This window comes from Perca flavescens, chromosome 3 (genome assembly GCF_004354835.1).
Source record: "Perca flavescens isolate YP-PL-M2 chromosome 3, PFLA_1.0, whole genome shotgun sequence".
Classification (NCBI taxonomy): Eukaryota; Metazoa; Chordata; class Actinopteri; order Perciformes; family Percidae; genus Perca; species Perca flavescens.
This window is the reverse complement of record NC_041333.1, coordinates 5,344,806-5,369,019: the sequence shown is the minus strand read 5'-3', so window position 1 is coordinate 5,369,019 and position 24,214 is coordinate 5,344,806. Positions and strand designations below refer to the sequence as shown.

Genomic DNA, 24,214 nt, shown 5'->3' with positions numbered 1-24,214 from the left:
CAGTGCTTCGGCTGTAGCCTACTTCCACCCAATATAGTCCCAAATCAATATCTGCCCAGGAAATCGTCTAGTCTTAATCTGCATTGCTATTTGTACCTGTTGTGAATACGCAGGACACAAGAAGTAATTAGGTTTTGTTTTTGTTGTTGTTGGATCACTTTTACTCACAACATGCTAACTGGCAACATAGGATTCCATTGACTACGCTAAGCTGAGCTAGCTACCTGCCAGACTAAGACAATGCATGCACTGAGACAAAAATGCGTTTTCCCACCTATATAGATATAATAGGAGACGGTGAATAACCCTATTTCAACAAACGGTGGCGTATTCCTTTAACAAACCTCATTATTATGGCTGGTTTGTTGCTGTTATTTCTCAGAGGCAGAGGGTGACAAGCCTCAATGGTGTTACAGTCCAATTCGATGCCCTTGGACTGTAGAAAGGCTGGCACTTGTTGCTCTACGGAGTAAGAAACGGACTCATCGGGCTCCCGATCGTGGTCAGTGGTCACTGTCACTGCCCGTGCATATAACCAAGGTTTTATTTTGAGCCCCGATACAATAACATCATTCATTCTCGTGTACTGCTCTAGATCAGCCACTCTGTTCTCTAGGAAGGTGAGTCTCTTGTACTTCATCTTGAAGCCGGAGAGCCTTTACTTCTGCAACCAGTTCTAACATGGATTTTTGCTGCAGCCTGACAGCGTTAATCTCTTCAGAGAGAAGGTCAAGAGACCTCTTAATGTCGTTGATTTCCTCTTTCGCCGGTTGCTTCCTTGGTGTCACTGGTTGTGGTTGGGTGATTGAGCTGACAGGGTTATTTTGGGACAATGGAAATGCGCTGTGTGATTAATGGTTCAAAACATAAACCCTTTCCCGACACACTGTGTGTTCAGAGGACTGTTGCCGCCGAGTGCATCTGAGCCGACACCTCTAAATTAGTGCCGGTATCATGGAAGTATTATAGAGCTCAACCCTTAGTTTATCACATCCACTCACCTCACAGAATAACCACCTTAAATCAACCTGAGAGCCATGCCATTTGTGACTGCACGTCCCGTAGAGCAGCACCACCAGCCTGATGTCATCTGATCTCAGTGGATGAAAGCCCATCTTCGGGGAAATTCAGAAGCACCTTAATGGCTCCTTCCTTGAAACTCTCAGTCGCAGGGATTGGGCGTTGACTGTAATTGGCACAATACATCTCACCTAATCTGTTTCTGTCTGGAATGAGAAGGCAGAGGCTCCAGGAGAGACCTTTTTACTCCAGTCATGGCGCAGGAGAGGTCACCAATATCTGGAGATATACATCAAACATTAAAATGCATGGCAGGCTGCAGTTGTAAAGCTCCCTCATCTGCTGTGCTGCGTCATATTTCAGCTAGGTTTGACAATGCTGGTGCTTCACAGCTCACATAAAAAGGCTCCATTTTCTTGTATCTAGTGGAGCCATTGTTGAGTGCTCCATCTCTTATCGCTGCTGTACTCATTTTGGGTACCTTGCAGGAGCACACTTTTCATTGTCACAGGCTTAAGATATATTAATGAATGTGATTGCTCTATCCTCCACATGTGTTTGGACTCAATGTGTTTTTTTTTTTTTTTTTTTTTACTTAATTCAAATTCTCTGTGCTATAATTTCCTGTGTGTCATACACTTTCTGGCACATTGGGCAAAGCCAGACCATTGTAATACATCTGAATGACTACTAGATTAAAGGCTTTTGTGATGTTTTACCATCTAATGGTCATTTTGAATTATTCAGAAGGTTCCAGTAAGTCAGATCCCATCTTTCAGTCTGACATGTGTCTGTATTTTCCTTTTTATTTTTTCATTTCAGATTCAGAATGCAGATGATGTGTTGATTACTCCTTTGGAGAGGTTTCGGAAGGAGCAAATCGGTGCTGCCAAGGTACAGTAATACACCACATACATGAGCAATTAGCAACTGAAAAGCAGAAGATATTGTGTTCTGACATTCAAGCCTCTGGTCCTCACCCCCTCACATCCCCCCTACAGTATGTAAATCATTAATTAAAAGTAAGCCCGTAGGGGGTGTAAACACAGTTGTCAGTTTGCGAGTGCGATATTAAAAGATATTCCGACTTGTGGGTTGAAAAGATAATCAGTTTTTTAAAGGCAGATAGCTTATGTTTAGCTGAAGGTGGCACATTGAACAAACAATTATGTGTCTTTCGCAGGCACGTTCACAAACCGAGCTGTGGGTGCAGTTTCCTTCTAACATAAATTACACATTTGAATTTTGAAAACCACATTAATGAAGTGATTACTGTATTTCACACCGAGGGTCTAGGTACTGAACTTTGATACTTTTAGGCACCGACCCAGATGCCTCCATGGTATCGATTATCGAAACAAATGCCTCGTCATTCATCGCCAAATTTCAATATCGAAAGGAGTAAATCCTAAAACCAAGATCCAATAATGCTTGTGATTGGCTATCGTAACGTTACACGCCGTAGGTGCGTACAGCAAAAACACTAGGATACACACAGCGACAGGGCTCACGTGTGTGTGTTGTTTTTTTGAGAGGCTTGACTACAGTGTGCGTTACATGGCTGTAAAGGAATTGAAAAATAAAAACAAAGATTTGGGATCTGTAATGTAGTCATTTCTTTTTGTCAAAGGACAATCCGGCGCAAAATGAACCTAGGGGTTAATAACATATGTGTACCAAGTCGAACGTTCTCTGGGATATGTTTTCATACTAATCAAATGTGTCTCTAGCTTGAAACAAGCTAGCGCAAAACGGTACGCTAGCTTTAAGTGGCAGAGGGTAAGTCGCTATTTTATACCACTAACAAGGCTCAAAATAGCACCACACTCGAATGACGAATGCCGTGCAACCAGTAACATAGCTCAAACGCAGCATTCGTGATTCGACTGCTCGTGACTGTTTTCCAAGATGGCGCCCGCATGTAAACATGAATGTAAATGGACTGTATTTATATAGCGCTTTTCTGTCTTAACGACTACTCTAAGTGCTTTTACATAGTACAGGAACCATTCACACACATTCATACACTGTGGCCGAGGCTGCCGTACAAAGTGCCACCTTCTCATCAGATAAACATTCACACACATTTACACTCCGATGCGCAGCATCGGGGGCAACTCGGGGTTCAGTATCTTGCCAGCAACCTTCCGATTGGCAGCCGACTGCTCTACCACTGAGCCACAGCCGCCCCGAATGCTATGCTACTGTCTTTATAAACTATCTATTTAATAAACTGTCTGTACACTTACAAAGTTCTCAATGGTTCGGTTTACACGTAAGGACCCTCATTATGCTACTGTTGAAGTGTGGTGCTATTTTGAGCCTTGTTAGTGGTATAAAATAGCGATTTACCCTCTGCCCCGAAAGCACTCAACCACCGTTTTGCGGTAGCTTGTTTCAAGCTAGAGACCCATTCGATTAGCATGAAAACATATCCCAGAGAACGTTCAACTCGGTGTATATGTTATTAACCCCTAGGTTCATTTTGTGCCGGAATTGTCCTTTTAAAATGGATTTTGAAAATTCTGTATCGGAAAAAGTATTGTTCAGAAATCTGTATCGAATTCACGGTGTTGGTATTGAAAACATTTTTGAACGATACCCAGCCTTATCACACTGTATTTAATTTCATGCATTTCTATGCCAAAACAAACACAAAAGTGTGCAAAGACACAGTCTGAGTCCTGTTCTCCCTTCAAAGATGCTTCTGTATGATCAAGACATTTTTAATGCATTACAATGCATTCACCGTTTTTGTAATGCTATTACATGCTATGCATTTCTCCCTGAACTGTTGGCCACAGAGGATCACTATCAGCAGGGGTTGCGCAGAATGTTGCTTGAAGGCATCCTGCATCCACAGTGGATATGTTGTTAAAGCCGGAGTTGACTGCGTAGAAACAGTGTGGGCCTGTTGCTACAAGCCATGCTTTCATTCTTGGCCAACGCAAAGGCATCAAATGGAAGTACAGCAGCTTGTTTGTGGTCTGTGCCATGATGAGATCACACATGAACACGTGGGTAGAACTCAAGCCCTTGCACAGATCTCCCACCGAGTTTCTGAGTCCACTGCTCACTCTACACTGGACTCTGTGAATCATTTGCACTTCTTTACATCGCCCTAAACCCTGCAAGGCACATTCCAGCCTTAAAGTCACACTCTCACCCATCTGACTTGACAGCCACTGGTCTGCACAAAAGTCGTCATTTTACTAAACTTCATTCTGTCTTCTGTCTGTTTTTGTGCATATAAAAGAAAGAGGAAAAAGAAGAAATATACAATAGCATAAGAAAATGCACCTGTGGGATTAAAAAAAAACAACAACCTTGAGTTTTGGTAAAAGGAACCCACCTAACATTAAAATTTAAAGATGGCTGTACATGAAAAGAATACAAATTCCAGAAAGGATGTACTGCTGATTAAAAAAAACAAGGGAAAAAAGATATAAAACCAACTATTACAGTAACATATATCCACACTGTATCATAACTAAATGTACATGGTGCTGTATTCATTGGTGTCTTCACAAGCCAAGCTGCATTGTTAAAGAACTATTTCTCTTCCCAGGGCTGAGGTGTGACCATCAGTCACGCTCCTTTTTACTGCCCACACTAGATAACCATTGTCGCTTCATGTCTCAACCATCACATGTATCGACTATAATGAAATGGCACATTTTCCTGCCATCTCTTTCTCTCACCCCGCCCCCATCCCCCCATCACAGTGCTCAGTATTATTGCACCGACTCTCTATGTTTATAAAATGGTTTCTTAAAAGCAACAGCCCCCGTCACTCCCACTACCTCTTATTTTCTCCCACCACTTCCTCCTAATAGCTCTCTCCTCCTACGGCCCATCCCCCGCTAAACATTAGCCCAACAAGAGTGAGATAAAAGGCAGACATCACGAGTGGCTGAGCAACTTTCCACTGTTCCGAGAATCTGGAGAGATCTGCAGGCTGTCTGACCCTTCTACTTACTGCGCTTCATGTCTGAGGACGTCAGATGGACAAACAGGGAGCTCTTGCCTTATTTGGGTATTCTGCGAGTAATCCCACTGAGGTTACGTACCAGTGTATCAGCTTCTTCAAGGCACAAGCACAACACTTCCATGGCCATAACCCACCAGCAGATTGACTGCAGAACATATTATAGGCACAGTCTGCTTCGTACAAGCCTCAGCCAAATGTTTTTGGAATAAAAGCCTCAAACTTTGCACAGTGTATAACAAGTACACGTCAAGAAAGCCACGAATTCTAACAATCATGTATTTGCACTGGAACATGGATTTACCATATGTGCTGGCTGCCAAACCAGGATGTAGAACTGAAATTTTTGTAAACTGGAAGTTGATAACTTCCCAGGCAAAGAACAATACTTTCAGAACTGAAATAAGGAATGGAAATCTGTCCTGGTTTCAGGGTACATCTACAACACAGTTAGCTTCAACCTTAGGCCTGAACTCTCACATAGTCCTGTTGTTGTGTAGATTTTTCTTCCCACAAACTGAGAACCATTAAAGGGAAACTGCCTAAAGCAGGGTCCACACTATGTGTGTCTTTATTGGTTGTCAGATTCTCTAAGACCCCAGGGACACTTTCTCCAGAAAAAAAACATGAAGTGTCGAACGGGTGGTTGGCAATCCCGACAATATTATATTCCCTTTAAGGGTCTTCAACATTAGGGGCACCATAGGGGTCCCTCTCTAGCTGAGTGTGAGGAATGAGTGGAGACAGACCCAGATGGGAGTCAGATGGCCACAATAATTTGAGCTGTCCTCATGCTACAAAGGGTGCACAGACTTCAGATGATTCTTGGCCACTTGTGGTCTCCAGAGGCAGAAATGACATTTGCATTCATGCTATGAAATCCCAAAATATGCTAACCAAGACGCTGTGGGGTAAAGGGATCAATTTAAGTGGTTTGAAGATACACTTAAACTTTTCAATCATACAGATATATATATATATATATATATATATATATATATATATATATATATATATATATATATATATATATATATCGTACATTTTTATACTTTGATTAACCTTGGGATGTTGTGGTAAGTCTGTAAACTTAGATAAGTACCTATTTCAAGCACATGACTGAAAGCCTTGACTTCTCTCTGTCTTGAATTTTCAAAAAGACACTGGCAGTTAGGGCTGGGCAAGGCCGATCATTGTGTACCTTTTCAGTGTGATCGATTGTGCTGCCTGTGATATCGTTTGACGAAATTCGTGGGGATGTTAGTTAACTCAGGGTTTTGTCTAGGGCTGAAACGATTCTTCGAGTAACTTGAATAATTCGATCACTAAAAATCCTCGATGCAAAATTCTTTATGTGGACAAAACGAGACATTTGAGGACGTCATCTTGGGCTTTGGGAAATACTGATCCACATTTTTCACCATTTTTTGTTCATACATTCATGATTAAGCAGGAAATGCACACTGCGATAAGACAAGGAAACTTCACTAGGCTTTGAAAACACTTCTCACAACGAGAAGTGAAAAATTATGACGGTGACTGCAAACTTTCTGCTGCAAAAAAAAACAACGAAACGACTGAATAAGATGATGCAAATTAAAAATATTTCTTTCCATTATTCTCCTGTCTGTCCCATCATTTCCCACTGTGCCCTACCCAATAAAGCAGAAACACCATTACAACAATCTTTCAGAAAGTAATTACTTTTTCTCCTGATCGCTAGAATTTCACGAGGCAGTCAAAGTAGACCTTGAGAGGTCGGTCTTTACCTGTTTGAAGGCAGCAGCCATCCACTGTAAATATATCAGCCATTATGCATTAAATTAGTTTATATTCAAACGGCAACATCATACAGAACTGAATTAAAGGTAGAGGGCCTGAAAGTAAAGTAAGTCAGGAGTATTATGCTTTGTTGTTATGTTATATTTTAGAAATAATGAATGTACAATGAAACATTTTCACATAATCTTAAAGAAAATGATTGGTTATTAAAGACGACTAATCTCACTGTTGTGTTATTCTGGTAATCATGACAGAGAAATCATGGATTTTCTATCGGTATCGGCTCCGATACTGCCTTAAACGCTGGTATCGGTATCGGGAAGTACTGGAGTTTATGCCCCGATCCGATACCACGTAATAAAGCCCTAAAGAAAATCTACGTTAAAGTAGTTTATTTATGTTCTTTTTCCATTATAACTGACTGTCAAACTGGAGAATAAAAGAAAGTTCTGTGTTTGTTCATGTTTCACAAAGAGTTTAACCTGAGCCAGACCGACAACAAAGATAGAAATCATATCACATCCATACAGGGATAGTAGTATAAAGTTGTTAAAACATAATAAAATACATGACACACTGGTATCGGATCGGTACTCTGTATCGGCCGATACGCATGTTCAGGTATCGGAATCGGTATCGGGAAGCAAAAAATGGTATCGGACCATCTCTAGTTTTTACATCCAATTTGTGAAGGACAGTTTTATTCTAATGACCTTATATCTTCCGGACAGTATCTGCTACGCATTGCAATTAAACAAGGACTTCAGAATCATTTGAATTATGAGCTGACATAATGGCTTGTAGTCATATTGTGTTTTATTCCAGTGTATCGACTGTTGTCTGGAGCCAAAATTGCCCCTGAACGGTAACACTTTACTTGAAGGTATCTACATAAGAGTGGCATGACACTGTGAACCCTGTGAACTTGAACTTGTCATGAACTTGTCAGTTATTTCTGTGAACTTATCAAGAGACGGATTGTGAACTGTCCCGGATTTAGCAAGGTTTACCGAGATTTAACTAAGCTTTGTAGCGACGGCTACATCGTAGTGAAAAGTAGAACGACTGCAATCTTGTAATGGGTAACGAAAACACCAAGTCACCTGAGCCAAAAGGACCTGTGCTCGGAGAATTCTTTTTATTTATTTTTTTTGTAATTTTTACCTGCACTTTAATGTTTTAATTTATTTTTAATCGTTTTTAACTGCTCTTTAATGTTTTATGTAAAGCACTTTGAATTGCCCTGTTGCTGAAATGTGCTATACAAATAAAGTTGCCTTGCCTTGCCTTTGCCTAGCCTAACTAACTCTAACCAGTTACTAAAAGAAGCGTTATGTCATAAATGTTTATGACTCGTTCATGACAGTGTCATGTCACTCTTATGTAGATACTTTAAAGTAAAGTGTAACCCACTGAACACAGAACTCCTTCGCTTTTTGTGGGTAACCTCTCCTGTCTCTCTGTCTTTGGGTTTCATAAAGAAAAAGAGAAACTTCATAAATAAACCCAGGACTGCCCTGCAGTTAAGGTTCACCAACTAATGTCATCTTTAATCTTGGAAGCTGGACACAACAAAAGAAACTCTTTATTAATATCGGGATTTATTAGAAGATGGCCTTAATTCTGACATTAAAACCCTTCCTGTTACCTTGGACATAATTAGGCTAGTCTGAGGAAGCTCTTTCGTCATCGCTGGGCGGTGATGTAGTCCAAGACAAATAATCATTCCGTGTGTCATCTTAACAAGGAGCTCCAAACTTCCTGATGATTCATCCGGTCTTTTCCCACACATGATGTCGCCAGTTACTGCAGGTGGTGAGAGTGAGGTTTAGGTTGATCTTGTTTGGAGAAGCCTAATGGATCCCTAGAGGATACAGTAGAGGTTGATGGAGATGCACGTTTTTTTTTCCTCCCTGCAGCTTTGCTCAGACCTTCAGAGTTGATCTCAGCTCAGATACAAAAGTAATTCTCTTTGTTCACCAGCAGCGTGTGCATAGTATATGGAGCTTTTTTTTTCTCCTATTTTTATCACTTTAGATTTATTACATCATGTGTCAGAGAGAGCAGAGGCATGGATAAGTGTTGATGTTTTAGAATAAAGCTTTTCACTTTTCCTCACACACACACACACTAGATGCGGTATTTTCAGAAGTCTGGGTATTTGTTCTTCAACTCTGCAGAAGCAGATGTTTGTAATTATTTCTTGTTAATTGGCCAACTTCTTGCTGTCTGTGATGTCTCCTCGGGAAGTTGGATTCCAGGTAAGAAGGGAGACGTTTGTTGGCTTTGCACCAAAGTAACTGAAACCAGCGCGGAAGCCTTGTGTTCTCTCTGTCTCTACCCCCCCCCTCCTGTGGAAGCGAGACCGGCTCGTGTGTGGTGGAGCATCAAAACAACCCGGCTATTGCAATTTAATCGCCATTCTGGACCCCTGCTCCAATTAGCTTCCTCTAATGAGCTCATCAAGATAGGTTGCGGGGTTCTCCCTTTCATGTCAGCGCTCGGAGAATCCATTTCCAATGAACACGTGGCGAGACGGGCTGCACGTGTCGCCTCGCCGCCCATTGATGATTGCATTATTCCAGGGTGTTGGACGGAAGTGAGGAAGTGTAGTGTGTGAGTGATGTCTGGGCTTCTCTCCTCTATACACACATACACACAGACACATTCGACCTCCCGTGCTGCTTTCATCTGTTACCATGGTGATGAGAATGCTCAGAAATGATGGCCCCCGAGGCTCGTTAGGGGCCAGTGTCAAAACCGGCGCTGTACGGCTAGCGTCCAAATCTTCCTCCCGCCGTCTTCGCGCCTGTTCCCAGCATCCTTTCTTCAGCACTGTCGAGAACACCTGATGACCAGAAGAAAAGCTACCTGCAGTTTCTCTCATCATTTACCCTCCCTGCAACGCTGCATTAGCAATTAGCGAACTCGCCCTTACTACAGCTGGCATCAAAGCGCTCTTAACAGCAACATGAGGTTTTGCCAGTCAGAAATTCCACTACAGAGGGATCTGCATCCGAATATTCTCTTCCTGCATCTGATTTATTCATGAGGGCAAACAAAGCAATCAGATGAGGAAATCTCCCAAGTGGTTTGGTTCATGTGTGTTTTGTGCACCACAGGGTGTTGGGAAGTGCTTCGGCTTCATCCATTGCCAGCCAGCTGATTACTCTGGGGCGCTGGCATAGCTCTGTGTCAGAAAGCCCCACCCTTTGTGTTTTTTAGGGCGTACGTATCTATCCACAGCTATGTCCTCTGCCACTACGTGTTGGGCATCAAAGCCCTTTTGCCTGCTCTGCTCCCGCCTTCTCTAGGAGAGTCTTCGCAATTTACATCGCTCTTATTCCACTCTGATTGCACAAATATATCCATTGGAGGGGGAGGGGGTGGGGGGAAGACCAACCAACAAACACCTGGTGTTCTGCTAGGGTATTATTACGGTAGCGCCAGTTTATACACGTCCTGGCTGGATCAAAACAAAGCAGGGCACTTTGGGTGACTTAATCAGGCTGGCTCTGCCTCACAGATTCACTGCAGCTCTGAGTCACTCCCCGCTCTCTTTGTTAGTGGGAAAGAGTTTGTCCAGACATACGGGGGTTTGCGAGGAGTTTTCTGGCACGCTCACACTGGTCAGCAATGCTGGGAGATTCCTGCTAGGACTGCGGGGCTCAGCTAAACCTAAAGCTCTTAATTTAATGTGATCTCCCCTGTGAGTGTGTGTGTGTGTGTGTGTGTTGGTATTTTCCCCCAGGGCTCCAGTAGTATGAGCGCTCACAAAATAATGTCACGTCATCAGCCGTCACACTGGCAGACAGTCGGCTCCCTTCTTGTTCTCTAATAATAATAAAACACTCAATCCTTAAGGGAAACGTATTTCCTGTCCTCATATTTAATTATATATTTATTTTACCATCCACCTGTTTATTTTCCGTTTGTTTCTGAATAGTGGGCATATACACAATTGATTTTTTTTTTTCCACTCCTGAAAAGATCATTCCTGGGCCAGACATGACAAGAAAGATGGAAATAAGATGCTGCTACATGAAATTATATATTGATTTTTGTGCTGTTCTTGTAATAGTCATGTAGGCGGGTTACAGCGTCTCGTGGTGAATTCCTCCAGTGTGTTTTAACTGCTGTGGGGGTTGCAGAGGCAGAACACTATTCTAGGTCATATCAGTAGCTAGTAGATTAGACTTGCTAAATTTCAGGGCCATGGGAATGAAAACAAACAAGCAGGATCTGGTTACATTGGCCGTTTAGTCACATATCCCCCCACCCCACCACCGCTTCTTATTCTGTCCCTCCACTAGCCCCTTTTATGAATGTTTGCATAGCGAGATGGGCATTAAGTGGGCAGAGCTTGGTTTGGAGGTCAGACTTGCAGATGAGACACTTGAATGCCCTCACACACAGACATGTTCTCTCTGCTTGGGCAGAGTTTGATTAAGGCCTGTGAAGTGGATCTTTTTTTTCTTTTTTTGGGTGAAATGTTAAATCTCTTAGTCCGTATGCTTTTATAGATGGGCATCTGGCATGAAAAGCCCATTTCCCGTTCCTTCCTCAGAGCCTTCTGGGACAGCCTGTCTGAATCCTGGGACTTGTGACTATGGAGCTTGACTTGTCTTTGCAGGTGGAGCATAACAAGGAAGGAAAATGCAAATGGCTTCCATCCAGCCAGTGCTGTCTGGGATAGTGCCATATGCATTATGCTATCGATTATATACACTCTTATGTCCCGGGGCTGGTGCATGGTGAGAATAATAGTGTATATTGGCCTATTGATAATACATAGTCCTTACTGACCATGCCGGCATTGTCTACTCATCATTACACAGTCATGTGGCCCCTTTTTATGACCTGTAATAATCTATTGACAGGAATTTGAAATGACATGTGAAAACGTAGTTAGACCTCCACCTAGTGGCAGTTCAAACACACAGACACACACACACATACACACACACCACTTTTATGTGTCTTGTGGATGTTTTTTAGGAGGGGAAGAAGAAATTCGACAAGGAAACAGAGAAATACTACTCCACGCTTGAGAGACACCTCAACTTATCATCCAAAAAGAAGGAAGCCTATCTGCAGGAGGTAAAACCAAAAACAAATGTCTTTGAATAAGGCTCTTTTATGGCTGAGTGTCTCCTCAAAATAAAGCTGGCTGTTTGTGCACTATTCTTTTTTTCGCTCATCACCTCCCTAAGCACACACCGTTTCACCAGGGTGATGTAAGCATTAACTCTCCCTCCCCACACACACACACACACACACACACACACCCCAGACACAGACACACACAGTCTTTGTCATGACACTAACCCAGAGTTTGTTTGCTCACTCTCAGGCTGACACTCAGATTGATAAGGAGAGACAACTCTTCTATGACGCGTCCCTTGAGTATGTTTTCAAAATACAAGAAGTGCAAGAAAAGAAGAAATTTGAGTTCGTTGAGCCGGTAAGAAAAGTTTAACATTATATTTCTGTGCTCAATTAGTGCTCAGTGCTTATTGAAGATGCAGTAATTGATTTGCCTTTATTTTTTTTATTTTTTTACTAAGTATGTATCTAAAAGATTAGTTTAGTGGTATATAATTAAAAATGTTGAGCTCACTGCTGATGGAGGTGTCTTTTTTTAAATGTCTGTCTCCTGAAGACTTGCACAATTATGTCTCTCTAACAGGTATATGTCTACGGTTGTACATTCCACACATTTGTCATCTTCATTACAAATCCTCTGTAATATAGTTGAACCATTTGGGGAAGGTAGTGGGTAAAATTAGATGAAATGGCTGTCAACAAAACAAGACAAAGTGCAAGTGCAAATTAAAGCCTCTATAAAAGCCCCCCACCTACCTGTCAATTCTAATATAATTAGCGGATAAGTTACCAGGAAAAATTAAGTTCTCTAGGTGTGAAATGTCAGATAATGTAAGATGGGAGCAAAGTGAATGTTTAAAAAAAATAAATAAATAAAAAAAACTCCCATTTAGTTTACACCCACTGGCAGCTCACCCATAAGCCAGGCCAGAAATGTAAATCTCCCGGCCCATGGTAGTGGTGGGACACATTGACAAGGCTCTACCTTGCCTGTGATGAATCTGGGCACAGATAGCATGGTCCATCCTTGAACATTTGATATAGCAAGCATCCTTCTGGAAATCACATCAGCTGTTGTGTCTGAGGATTTGACAGAGAGCAGCTCAATGTTTGTGCGATCCTCCATGTTAGCGATGGGATCAGTTTTTTCCTCCAACAATACTGCCTGTGCTTTTTATTTTATTTATTTTTTTTGTCACAATGGCCAAGGCTGTTTGTGTTATACATAAAATAAGATCAATATCTGTCAGCCATAAAGAACTCCAACTTTCTGAAAGTTTTCTTTTTTTGTGGCCTCTCGCGTGCAATATTCAGTGCATCGAGATGAAAATATGATTTCGTCAGATTTGCAAATTGATTTTTTTTCACAAAGTACAATCCTGTTTAATGAGACAATGCAACAATGTACATAATTAAAAATAATTAAAAGTCGATACCCACAGAGTATGACATTTACTGACAAATTGATTGATGGCACAAAATGAAAGCAAATTCATAACACGACAGTATTAAAATGAAATTCGTGATTGGGAAAATAGCAACCACTGCAGACTGGATTCCCTGTGTTTTCGAGACACCGAACGATAATTGTGTGATTATAGTAGTGATTATCGTTTTGGGTGTTCAAAATGGAACATTTAATTTTTTCTTAAATGTGCTTTCTCGTGTAAATTAGTAATCAAGCTCTATATTAACTCAGTAAATCACCCTTAAACATTGTTCCTCTCCAGCTCCTGGCCTTCCTTCAGGGCTTGTTCACATTCTACCATGAAGGATATGAGCTGGCTCACGAGTTTGAGCCATACAAACAGCAGCTGCAGTTCAACCTACAGAATGTAAGTCTCAACACCTCAGGGGTTGTACACAAAGGCAACCAGCCACGTAATCAGATTCTGCAGCTTATCATACCACCGGTATAACAAGCCCAGTTTTCACAAATGGATAGTTGTGTGATTAAATGAGATTTGTTGCTGCACAGTGGATCAATATTTTCAGAGCGTGGTATTGCAGGCAGTTACTGCAGGCCATTTAATGGTACTGTCAAAAAAAAAAAAAAAAAGAGTTAGAATTAAGGAGTAAAACTAGCTGCTGCCATGCCCTCTCCTTCCATCACCATGACCTCACCACTTGCAGCCCGAGGGCACAAATTTCTCTCTGACCCAAAATGTCAGCGCCATTGCCCTGACAATTTCCACTCCGTAACCCTCTCTCCGTGTCCTCAGAAGCAGAGGGCTCTAATAGGAGCCGGAGAAGGTGAAGCTGTCTCAGCATCTCTCTAGTATGGGATATGAAACCGCCTCATACTGTACTGACCTTTTACAATCCCAAATAGAGGATTCCTGGGAGCATTGACAATTGAGTCTCTGTCCTTATTTTGGATCACCTCTTATCAAGTGCATTCGTCCAATATGAATGTATTTCATTTCGATTAGATACCTTGTCTGGTATTTTCAAATGGCTCGCCCCATGTGCACTTTTCCCCAGGTGTTCTCGTGCCGTTGCACAAAGGTGCAGCATTTGTCAGACTTTTTTCCCTTGCATCTGTTTTTAGTCTGCTCCATGATGCACTGTAGGCAAAATAATGGTACTCAAGATGAGAAGTTGCAGAAAACAGTCGCAACAAGACTTCCTCTGTCAATGCAATTATAATCCAGTCCTGCGTTTGATCTGCGCAGACACGAAACAACTTTATGAGCACTAAGCAGGAAGTGGAGAAGCTGATGAAGAGGATAAGGTCTGCAGATCAGGACTATAAACCCCCGGGCCAGTGGACGATGGAAGGCTTCCTGTACGTCCAGGAGAAACGTGAGTCTTTAGTTGCTGGGCTTCCAGCCAGTCAGGCCCTCTTACACACCCCCACCCCCGCCCCCACCCCCCACCTCACTTATAAGTGCATGGTTTTACATCCATCACCATAAACATGTCTTGAGTTTTTCCCAGGCCTTTGCAGAGGGGGTCCTCTCGCACAGAAGCTCATAATTCATCCTGTTTACCGATTCACTTTGATGTGCTCTCAAACAAGGGGAGAGATACCCACATTTCTATCTGCAGTGATAAACAACATTTGATTTATCACACTTTGATTGCAAATTGCTTTTCAGAAGTCTTTCCAGAAGCCTGTTTTTCAGAGAAAAATGCGAGCACTGTTTTCTTCATTTTTCTGTCCCAGGTCCCCTGGGATGCACTTGGACGCGTCACTACTGCACATACGAGAAAGGCAGCAAGACCTTCACCATGAGCAACACTGAAACCAAGTCTGCCGGGAAACAGGTAGTCCAGTTTAGTTTGAGTTCAGTTTAGTTGCCCGTGCAAATGATAAAAGCTGAGAAACGACCGAGCAAGTACAATCTGTGCGGGTGAGACAACGAAACCCCCTTGAGTCTTATAAGAATGTCTTACCCCAGAGGGAAAAAAAGAAAAATAAAGTCAAGATGACAGGACTACGACATGGGAACAGAAAGCGAAAGGCTTGACAAAAATGGTTCAAAGATAACAAAATCCACAAATAACAAGAAAGGAATGAAAAGCTTTTAACAGAGAGAGTCTGGTTTTGTGCGCGATCAACACAACCGATTCACTTCATTCACAAGAATTTGCACTTACAAATTGTATTTACTAATGGGAGGATTGTGTTACTTTTAGACTTGTCGTTTTTCATTGTGATTAGTTTTGATTCATGTACGATATGTTTACTTTTCAGAATGGTCTTGTCGTGAACCAGCCGGAGATGTTCAAGCTCAAGTCCTGCATTCGGAGGAAAACGGACTCAATCGACAAGCGTTTCTGCTTCGATATCGAAGTGATGGAAAGGTCTGGGATTGTTTGAATCTTCTGCATGTTCCCAAAAATGTCTTACATCTTACATGGACTAAAAAAAAAAAAAAAAAAACATACACAAAACATGATATTTAACACTATAACCACCAGCTCTAGCATTTCAACATTTATTTCATCATCATTAGTTATAAGAGTGCATTTAGAGAAAACAATTCGGAAAAACCATAGTAAAAATAGTGGACGTAGTATCCGTGACGTCACCCGTTGGTTTATAGACTGCTGGTTTGAAGCCTGGAGTTTGGCTAGGTGGCCGCCGCCATCTTGTTTTTTTTGCAACCGGATGGTATTTTTGGGGCATTTTTAGGCCTTTATTTGACAGCACAGCTGAAGACATGAAAGGGGAGAGAGAGGGGGGAATGACATGCAGCAAAGGGCCACAGGTCAGAGTCGAACCCGGGCCCGCTGCGTCGAGGAGTAAACCTGTATATGGGCGCCCGCTGTACCAATTGAGCTATCCGGGCGCCCGATGTGACGATTTTTGATGAGACGGTGGAGCTGGGGAGGATGACGCGGGCAAGCCAGCGTTGTTTATGGATGCGATGGCGCTGCGCTAAAGGCTAAATGGGAAAAGTTGTCGATTTGCAACCCTTCTGAAGCGAGTCATCCAGCGGAGATTTACCGGCGGGTAAGCGCGGAGCGCCGGATCTTGGCGCGAGTCATCTGCATGTACGGCAGTACAGAAAAACAAACTTTCCCTTAAGTTACCAGCTAAGACTAGCGACCGCTAGCGAGCTTAGTTCTCAGAACGCTGAACAAGACTTTTTTTTTTTTAGGCGACCAAAATGTTCCAATTAACTTTGACGAAGTGAAAACACACAGTGAGAGGGTCGAAGGTTAAGCTGAAAACATAGACAACACCCCAAAAACAAGTTCAGGTCTATTTCAATGTCCACAGTGCCGTTGTTAGCATCGCTAAGCTTCTGTTCTGATTGACAGGTCCTAAAGCATCCCCTGCTTTATCGTCTGTTTTAAAATGAATAGGACCGTAATTTACAAAATGAACATCATGCTGCATTGAAGAAGACTTAAGAACTAGCAATTCAGACCATGAACTCATTTTGAAAATGTTTACTGAGTAATATATCAAGAGAGAAGTAGGCTCATTTTCCCATAGACTTCTAAACAAAGATACTTATTTTTGCAACCAGTGGAGTCGCCCCCTGCTGGCAATGAGATGGACTGCAGCTTTAAGACACTTCAGCATTTGCTTCACTTTTCAGACCCGGAAGCTTCGTTCATTATTTTTACAGTCTATTCGAAAACATTACACATCACCAAATTCAATATCTATTTGATGTCAATATACTATATAATATACTGCCTTTTGGTAAATGGTGTGAATAATAGTAGTTACCATGGCATGGCATTTTGCAGTTCACAGTAAGTGTAATTTTAAGTTGAAAAATCCTTTCACATATTAGCTGTCTATATCAAAGCAAAAGTCACCCACATGGAAACGGTGGTAAATTCATGTTTTTTTTTAGTTTTTTTTTTTTTACAACTAACCTATTTAAAGATTGAGGAAGCGCATGTGGATGTTTATTGTACTCATGCATTTTGTGTTCTATTGAACCCAATTGATACTTGCAATTGACCTAGATTATCATGGGAGTACTCAGCATTGCAAGAGCTGTTCAGGTTTGATTAACATCTTCAAAGACTCCTGGTTTGCCAGATGTTTTCAGCTCTGTTTGTAGCCTGCATGTTCCTCAAGTCCTCTCCCTCCCAAGCTCCTGTTTGTTGTATGCTCTCAACATCGATATTGACTCCTCTTTTTTTTTTTTTTTGAACCCATTCCGTCTTTTCTCTGTGTTCATGTGGATGTAGAAATGACATCTGTCGTGGAACTCTTTTCAGACCGCTTCAGTTTTTCTGTAAAGTCCGGTATGTGAACTGACCAGTGCTGCCCTTTCAGAGCAGTTGCATGTGCTGCATGTGTGCTGCTAATCGTATCATTCTCTCAATCTCAATTCCACCCCTTCGGTAACACTTTATAATAACCATCACTGATAAATGCTACATTGATAGTAAATTCAACTTGAGTTGATAGTTACTTTACTCTTAAAAAACAATTACATGATAATTAATACTGTTTATTATTCATTAGTAAGGCTATTGTTCTTTTAACAGTTAATTGTCGCACACGTCATTCAAATTGTATATAGTATATTTAGTATGTGTTAATGATTACCAAATTATTTCTAAACCGGCTATTATAAAGTTGCAACTGATGATTCTAATACCTCGTTAGCAGGGTTTCAGAATGGGCCCTTTGGCTTAGCATGATTGGTCCCTGTACAGTAAAGGCAATAAGCCCTTGTTACCTTATTCAACAGAAATCTATGCATTTGCCTGTTATTTCTGACAATCTGATAAACAAAACTGTCTATTACGCTTGAGTAAATGAAACCCCAATCAACAAAACTGCTTACAAAAATAATATTAATATTTGAAGTGCTCATATTGTGCTTTTTGGCTTTTTCCCTTTCCTTTATTGTGTTATATATCTTTTTTTGTGCACGTTATAGGTTTACAAAGTGAAAAGCCCAAAGTCCACCCCAAAGGGACTTCCCATCTCCAACAGAAAACACTGTTCACCAACTGCTCCAAACAGCTCTACTGTAGTCCAGCCTTTACTTCAGAGACAAACATGGTCACTTTGTAACACACGTTATAATGCTCGCCTAGCTGCTAGCGTAGCACGCCCTCATACTCTGCTTCTGACTAGCTAGCAGTGCTTACCTGTACTGCACATGTGTGACTCCCAACAAAGATGGTATAGAAGTGAGATGCCTCACTCTGTAGCTGTAGCTAACAGAGAGCTCAACACACAGGGTGAAAAGAGGAGCTGCAGCAATGTGCAGTACAACAAATATATGGTGTTTTCTGAAAATTAAACCACATAAACCTATTCTGGTACAACCTCTAAATACAATTATGAACCTGAAAATGAGCATAATATGAGCACTTTAAATACTGGCGTAAAAGTCACCGGGAGAGTCCGACACAGCCTGACTCTGGACGGTAAAACTGAGATTAGCAAAGTTCACATTCTGCTTGTTCAACGGCTGTTTGGTAAATTCCTATTAAACACATTTGGAGAGGATTTGAATTGCTATTTTCTTCTTTCAGTTCTTGTCATTTTGGCGCTGGTGAATTTCCTTTGGTGCTGGCTAGAACCCCGGGTAGTGGTTAAATAAATACTTTGTAAAGCATCTATTGAAGTTATTTAGAGAGCTATTATCAGTGCACTAATAATCAAATAATCTTCTCTTTTAGAGATCTCCAAAAAAGGATTTAATGGGGCCAAAATAATGTCACATGATGCTTAAAGGTCCAGTGTGTAATGTGTTTAGTCGTTCATTATCAAAATCTGTGTTGCCCATTCACAAACATGAATATTTACCACCACCATCAATTCCACTGTTAATTTACCACGTATTAATCATTAACTAATTAATTAGTTGCAACTTAATAATAGCCATCTATACATTGTTTGCAAGCAATTAATGACCATTGACAAAGTATTAACTATCTACATTTATAAATTAATTACTTTATATTGCACTAAACTAATGATAAGATCATCAATTATAGCATTCCTAATCATTAGTAAAGATTAAAAATCATACGTTCATAGTTTGTTACCAGTAACGTGACTATTAACTAAAGTTGAATTAAACTGCCAGTTTGCCATTTATAAATGATGGTTCTTGTAAAGTCTTACTCTTCAACCCTTCTAATGAAATACTGTTGCCTTCACAAAATCACTTGGTCAATATGGGCTTAGGGAGACCAGACATACTCTGAAATGATTTCCACTTGACTGCAATTACTCAAATAATACATTGATCGATGTAATCCTGAGAATCAATTGATTATTGTGCCTTCTTTTTAGAAGTTTGAAATCATTCAGCTGTATGGGAACACTCGTAACTGATTGGTATTTAATGTTGTACTGAGGGAATAGGACAAGGGATTGGCCAAAGATCAAACATTTCTGAGTCGGCTGCCCGTTGATGAACCGTGGCCGAATTGATCTAGTCAGACGTTATGAGAGCTTGATAAGAGCTCATTATTGTGCTGTGTACTTCAGAATATAGAGGTACAGTAGCTCATCATCACTAGGTGTTGGTGTTGCACAGTGCCAGCGCGGCCTGCACCGCTCACCCTTGGTGAGTGTTGCTGAGCATGGACAATAACTGCACTTTATTTGCAGGACAACTCATTTATCATAAACGGCGATGCCCCAAGGTTCTTGTTCCCACCACAAGGACAATGTGGGCCAAGCTCCAGGCAGCTTCGAGCTCAACTATTTGTCCTCATTATAATAAACCTATAGCCCCGGCAGAATCAGGCCAACTAGCTCCCAACCTCATCTTTTAAATGCTTGTTTCACACAAATTCCTAAAGGGGTATTCAGTCATGCAAATTGTTTAATTCTATTTGCCCAGATTTGCCCAATGAATAGAATTTCATTTGTGGTGCTCGAAGCAATGAAAGAAATGTTATTTAATGAATCTGAACAGCAACATTTCCCCGGTACTCCACAGACATCACTGTCTAAAGTTTTCATATGGACTGAGAAAGTACTTGCAAAGCAAACAGATAACACGGAGTCACTTTATCTGGAAAGAGATGGTGCTAGATCTTTTGAATGCTTTCAATGTTGTGAGCATCACAAATGGAATTCCTTCCACCTCCACTGTATTGGAGACAGGTATCTAAAAACTTGGTCAAATAAATCCAAAACTATCCGCAGTGCGAGATACCACTAGAGGGAACATTAAAAATCAGTTGGTTTAATTTCATAATTTGGTTAATATTACCCGTTAACACATGCAACTTGACATGGCTCCATGCTAGTACTAACTATCACTACTGGATGGGTGGGGTTTGTTTTTGTTTGCCAGTATCATCAGATAATGTTATCACCAGCTTACTACATCCTGTAGCAGTGCTGTGTATCAACTGCACGTAATGCTCAGAACAGTTTCAGGCTATGTAACACATGTTGAGATGAGACACGATAACTCAGATGATGTGAAGGTGTATGCATGTTTGGTGCAAAAAAAAAATAAAAAAACCCTCTAATATTAAGCACATGTAGCATCTAATTGGGAATGTGATGTGAAGCACCGAGCCAACCGAGGGCACAGCTTGAAGTCCAGCATTTGCATATGAGCTATTTTAGTCACACTAGTCCTTTTATAGCGGTCTCAGCCAGTGTAAACAAGGTCTGTCCAGGGGCCCCAGGGCAATGAAATCAGACTGAGAGCAGCTTTTCTCTGAAATCCTTCCAGGCATGGCGTGATGACACTGCAGGCACTGTCGGAGTCCAACAGAAGATTGTGGCTGGAGGCCATGGATGGCAAGGAGCCGGTGAGGAACTCTGCCTGTTGGTCTCTGAAATATTCATTCTGGGCTGGCTGATGTTTGGCCAGTATGTGTATTTTTTTGTAGTTGTTTGTTTGACAAGAAAACACCACCAAAAACTGAATTATTTGTCACTGGCGCCCTCTTCTGGTGGGTTCAGGGTAAGTCTTTTTAAGAAACTATGACCTCACAGACGTGTGCTAACAATAGGACAGTCCACTCAAAGCACAAGACCACTGGGTAAAAACTGTGACACATATTCTCTTCATTCTGGGGTTTTGTTCAATTTTAACCAAATGGTTTCTTAACTTAATGTTTTTTTTGTTGTAAATATTGTCTAGATTTACAACCTGCCAGCCATATTGAGCAAAAAGGAGGAGAGTAAGTGTGTTTTTTTTTATCTTTCCAAACCCCTTTCATCATAGAAATGCATAAATCTAGCTTTCTAAGACTTGGAGTAAAATCCCCAACACACATACCTATCAAACGCATGCTATAGAATCTCTGTTCATTAACACAATTACTTGACATCCACCCACTGAAATGACATAGGGGAGCCTTCCAGCACAAGGATTGTATCTTATTAGTCAGAGCAAAGGCATAGGGGAGCGCTTGTTATTCCTGCATGATGCGTGGTTAACCCAGGCGTTAATTGACATGTCAACCCTATTCTCATGTTGTATTACAGCATTTCTTAATGAGGCGGGCTTTAACTTCGTAAGGAAATGCATTGAACTGGTGGAGAATAGAGGTGAGACCTTTAAATCTCAGCTTTCATCTGTCAAATGACTTGAGTGCTGCCTGGCTCTGAATATGAATAACAATGTGCTTCATTCATTAGTGGACATGACGGCACATATCATTTGCATAAGTCTTAGCTAAACAGAAAATCTTTGTTCCTTGTTCCAATTCTTTCATTTCTTTTTGTATTGCCGCACAGGATTAACTACAATGGGACTGTACAGAATCGGAGGAGTCAACTCCAAAGTACAGAAGCTGATGACCACGGTCTTTTGTAAGTAAAATCAGAGGAAAAATGAACTAGAGCCGTAAGTTAACCCTTGTGTTGTCTTCAGGTAGCCTGACAAGCCAGACCCACATCAAGATGTTGGGTCTGGGAACTCACCGTTGGCAGGGCTAAATCCAAGGGGTGGGATAAACAGTTGTCTTTCAGATTCCCTCTGCACTCATAGCCAACCAGAGCAACGCTAGTTGATAGATTCAACTTTTGCCGTATCCGGTCGTCAAAACTCTGAACACATCTTCCTTTTTTAAGAATGACTTCAGTGCTTAACTCCAAGTCTTCCAGAGTCGCAGGCGGCTAAAGCCGATTCGAAAGACTGCTGTTCGCCAGCAGCAGCCATCTTCTTTGTTTTCAAGTAGCGGGGAATTCACGCGGAACCGTCGCAACTCCGCCATCCTTATGTTAAGCCCGCCCACCGACTCTATACACGATGTGATTGGCCTGACCAGAATTTGGTTTTTCCAGTTCGCAACCCAACGGAGAGTTGGAGACCGAGACTGACCCTGGCTGCAAATTACATTTGCTGCCGCTACGGTGCGTCTAGATTTCTAGGCTAGTCTTTGGGTCAAATTTGACCCGTTTTCAAAATTTCTATATCAGAAATATGAGTTTCTTTTTAATGACCTAATTTTTAATTACCCAAAAGTAACACTGATGATTCCATGCAACGCGCTTCGCAAGTACAAGTATCTCAACTGAACGTTGACATATACCAGTCTGTGATTATCTTTCCTATAATACTAGTCTAAATAATTCATAATTTCTGCTTTTTTTAACTCAAGTATTAGGTATAATTTCCTATAAATAAGGTTTATTGACCATGATTTCCAAAAATAAGTGTAAAACTAGAATTAAGTTAGTGTTTGTGATGTGTATACACGGTAGTGAAAAGAAGCGTTAAACGTAAAAAAAAGCAGCAAAAACACGCCAAAAGTGATGGAAAAATACCTCAGATTTTAGTATCTGGTAATGGTCCGATGCCGTGCGCATGTACTCGTACTTGTAGTCATAAAATGACTCCGATACTACCACACCCGATACCACCTCATAGCAATGTGACAATAACTTCTCCGTCAAGCAGGTATAGGAGACGGAAGAGGAGCAGTGCCAGCCGTTTGGAGATTTTTGGCTGTAAAATAAATAACTAGGCTCTTGCCCAATGCATGATCGCACTTGACGACCAGCCATTGTCAGTCGTTAATAATACTGCGTTTCGACGTCTTCTCAGTGTACTGGAGCCGAGAGATTCCCAGCCGTTACTGTTTTAACTGTTATAGTTTGCCACAAGTCTTTAAATTTGGACAAAATCTTGTGAACTTAGCTGCTGGCGTAAACAATCCATCCTCTCTGCCAGGTCAGTAAATCCACATGGCTACTTAAAGGAACACGCCGACTTATTGGGACTTTAGCTTATTCACGGTAGACCCCAGAGTTAGATAAGTCCATACATACCCTTCTCATCTCCGTGCATGTTGTAACTATGTCCGACGGCCCCACCGTGTAGCTTAGCCTAGCACAGATCCTGGAGGTAATCGGTTCCAACTAGCCTACTGCTCTGAATAAGTGACAAAATAACGCCAACATGTTCCTGTTTTCGTGTTGTGATGTGTATAGTCACAGCGTGTACAAATAACAAGGTCACATGACACACAGCCATCTTCTAACCGTATATAAACTGGGAACTATATTCTCAGAAGATGAAGCATTGCTACTCTCTGCTCAGGGCTTCTAAGGTGCTGCAAGCATATCACTCCACCCAAGTAGCAGAAGTAGCAGTGCTTCGCCTTTCTGAGAATATAGTTCCCAGTTTATATACGGTTAGAAGATGGCTGTGTCTCATGTGACCTTGTTATTTGTACACGCTGTGACTATACAAATCACAACATGTAAACAGGAACATGTTGGCGTTATTTTGTCACTTATTTGGAGCAGTAGGCTAGTTGGAGCCAGTTACCTCCAGGATCTGTGCTAGGCTAAGCTACCGTGGGGCCGTCAGACAGAGTTACAACACGCACGGAGATGAGAAGGGTATATATGGACTTATCTAACTCCGGGGGTTACGGTGAATGAGCTAAAGTCCC

At 41.5% G+C, this 24,214-nt stretch overlaps 1 protein-coding gene across 1 annotated transcript in view; it reads left to right on the top strand.

The window, feature by feature from the left end:
- Window positions 1–954: 954 nt before the first annotated feature.
- Window positions 955–24,214, top strand: part of arhgap42b (Rho GTPase activating protein 42b) — a 44,417-nt gene continuing 21,157 nt past the window's right edge. The window contains exons 1-13 of the mRNA XM_028572838.1: window positions 955–960; window positions 1,843–1,914; window positions 11,789–11,890; window positions 12,144–12,254; window positions 13,627–13,731; window positions 14,572–14,701; window positions 15,066–15,166; window positions 15,597–15,706; window positions 17,561–17,617; window positions 21,037–21,115; window positions 21,451–21,490; window positions 21,798–21,860; window positions 22,050–22,124. Coding sequence (XP_028428639.1) covers window positions 955–960; window positions 1,843–1,914; window positions 11,789–11,890; window positions 12,144–12,254; window positions 13,627–13,731; window positions 14,572–14,701; window positions 15,066–15,166; window positions 15,597–15,706; window positions 17,561–17,617; window positions 21,037–21,115; window positions 21,451–21,490; window positions 21,798–21,860; window positions 22,050–22,124 — 1,051 coding nt within the window. The remainder of the gene's footprint in view (window positions 961–1,842; window positions 1,915–11,788; window positions 11,891–12,143; window positions 12,255–13,626; window positions 13,732–14,571; window positions 14,702–15,065; window positions 15,167–15,596; window positions 15,707–17,560; window positions 17,618–21,036; window positions 21,116–21,450; window positions 21,491–21,797; window positions 21,861–22,049; window positions 22,125–24,214) is intronic.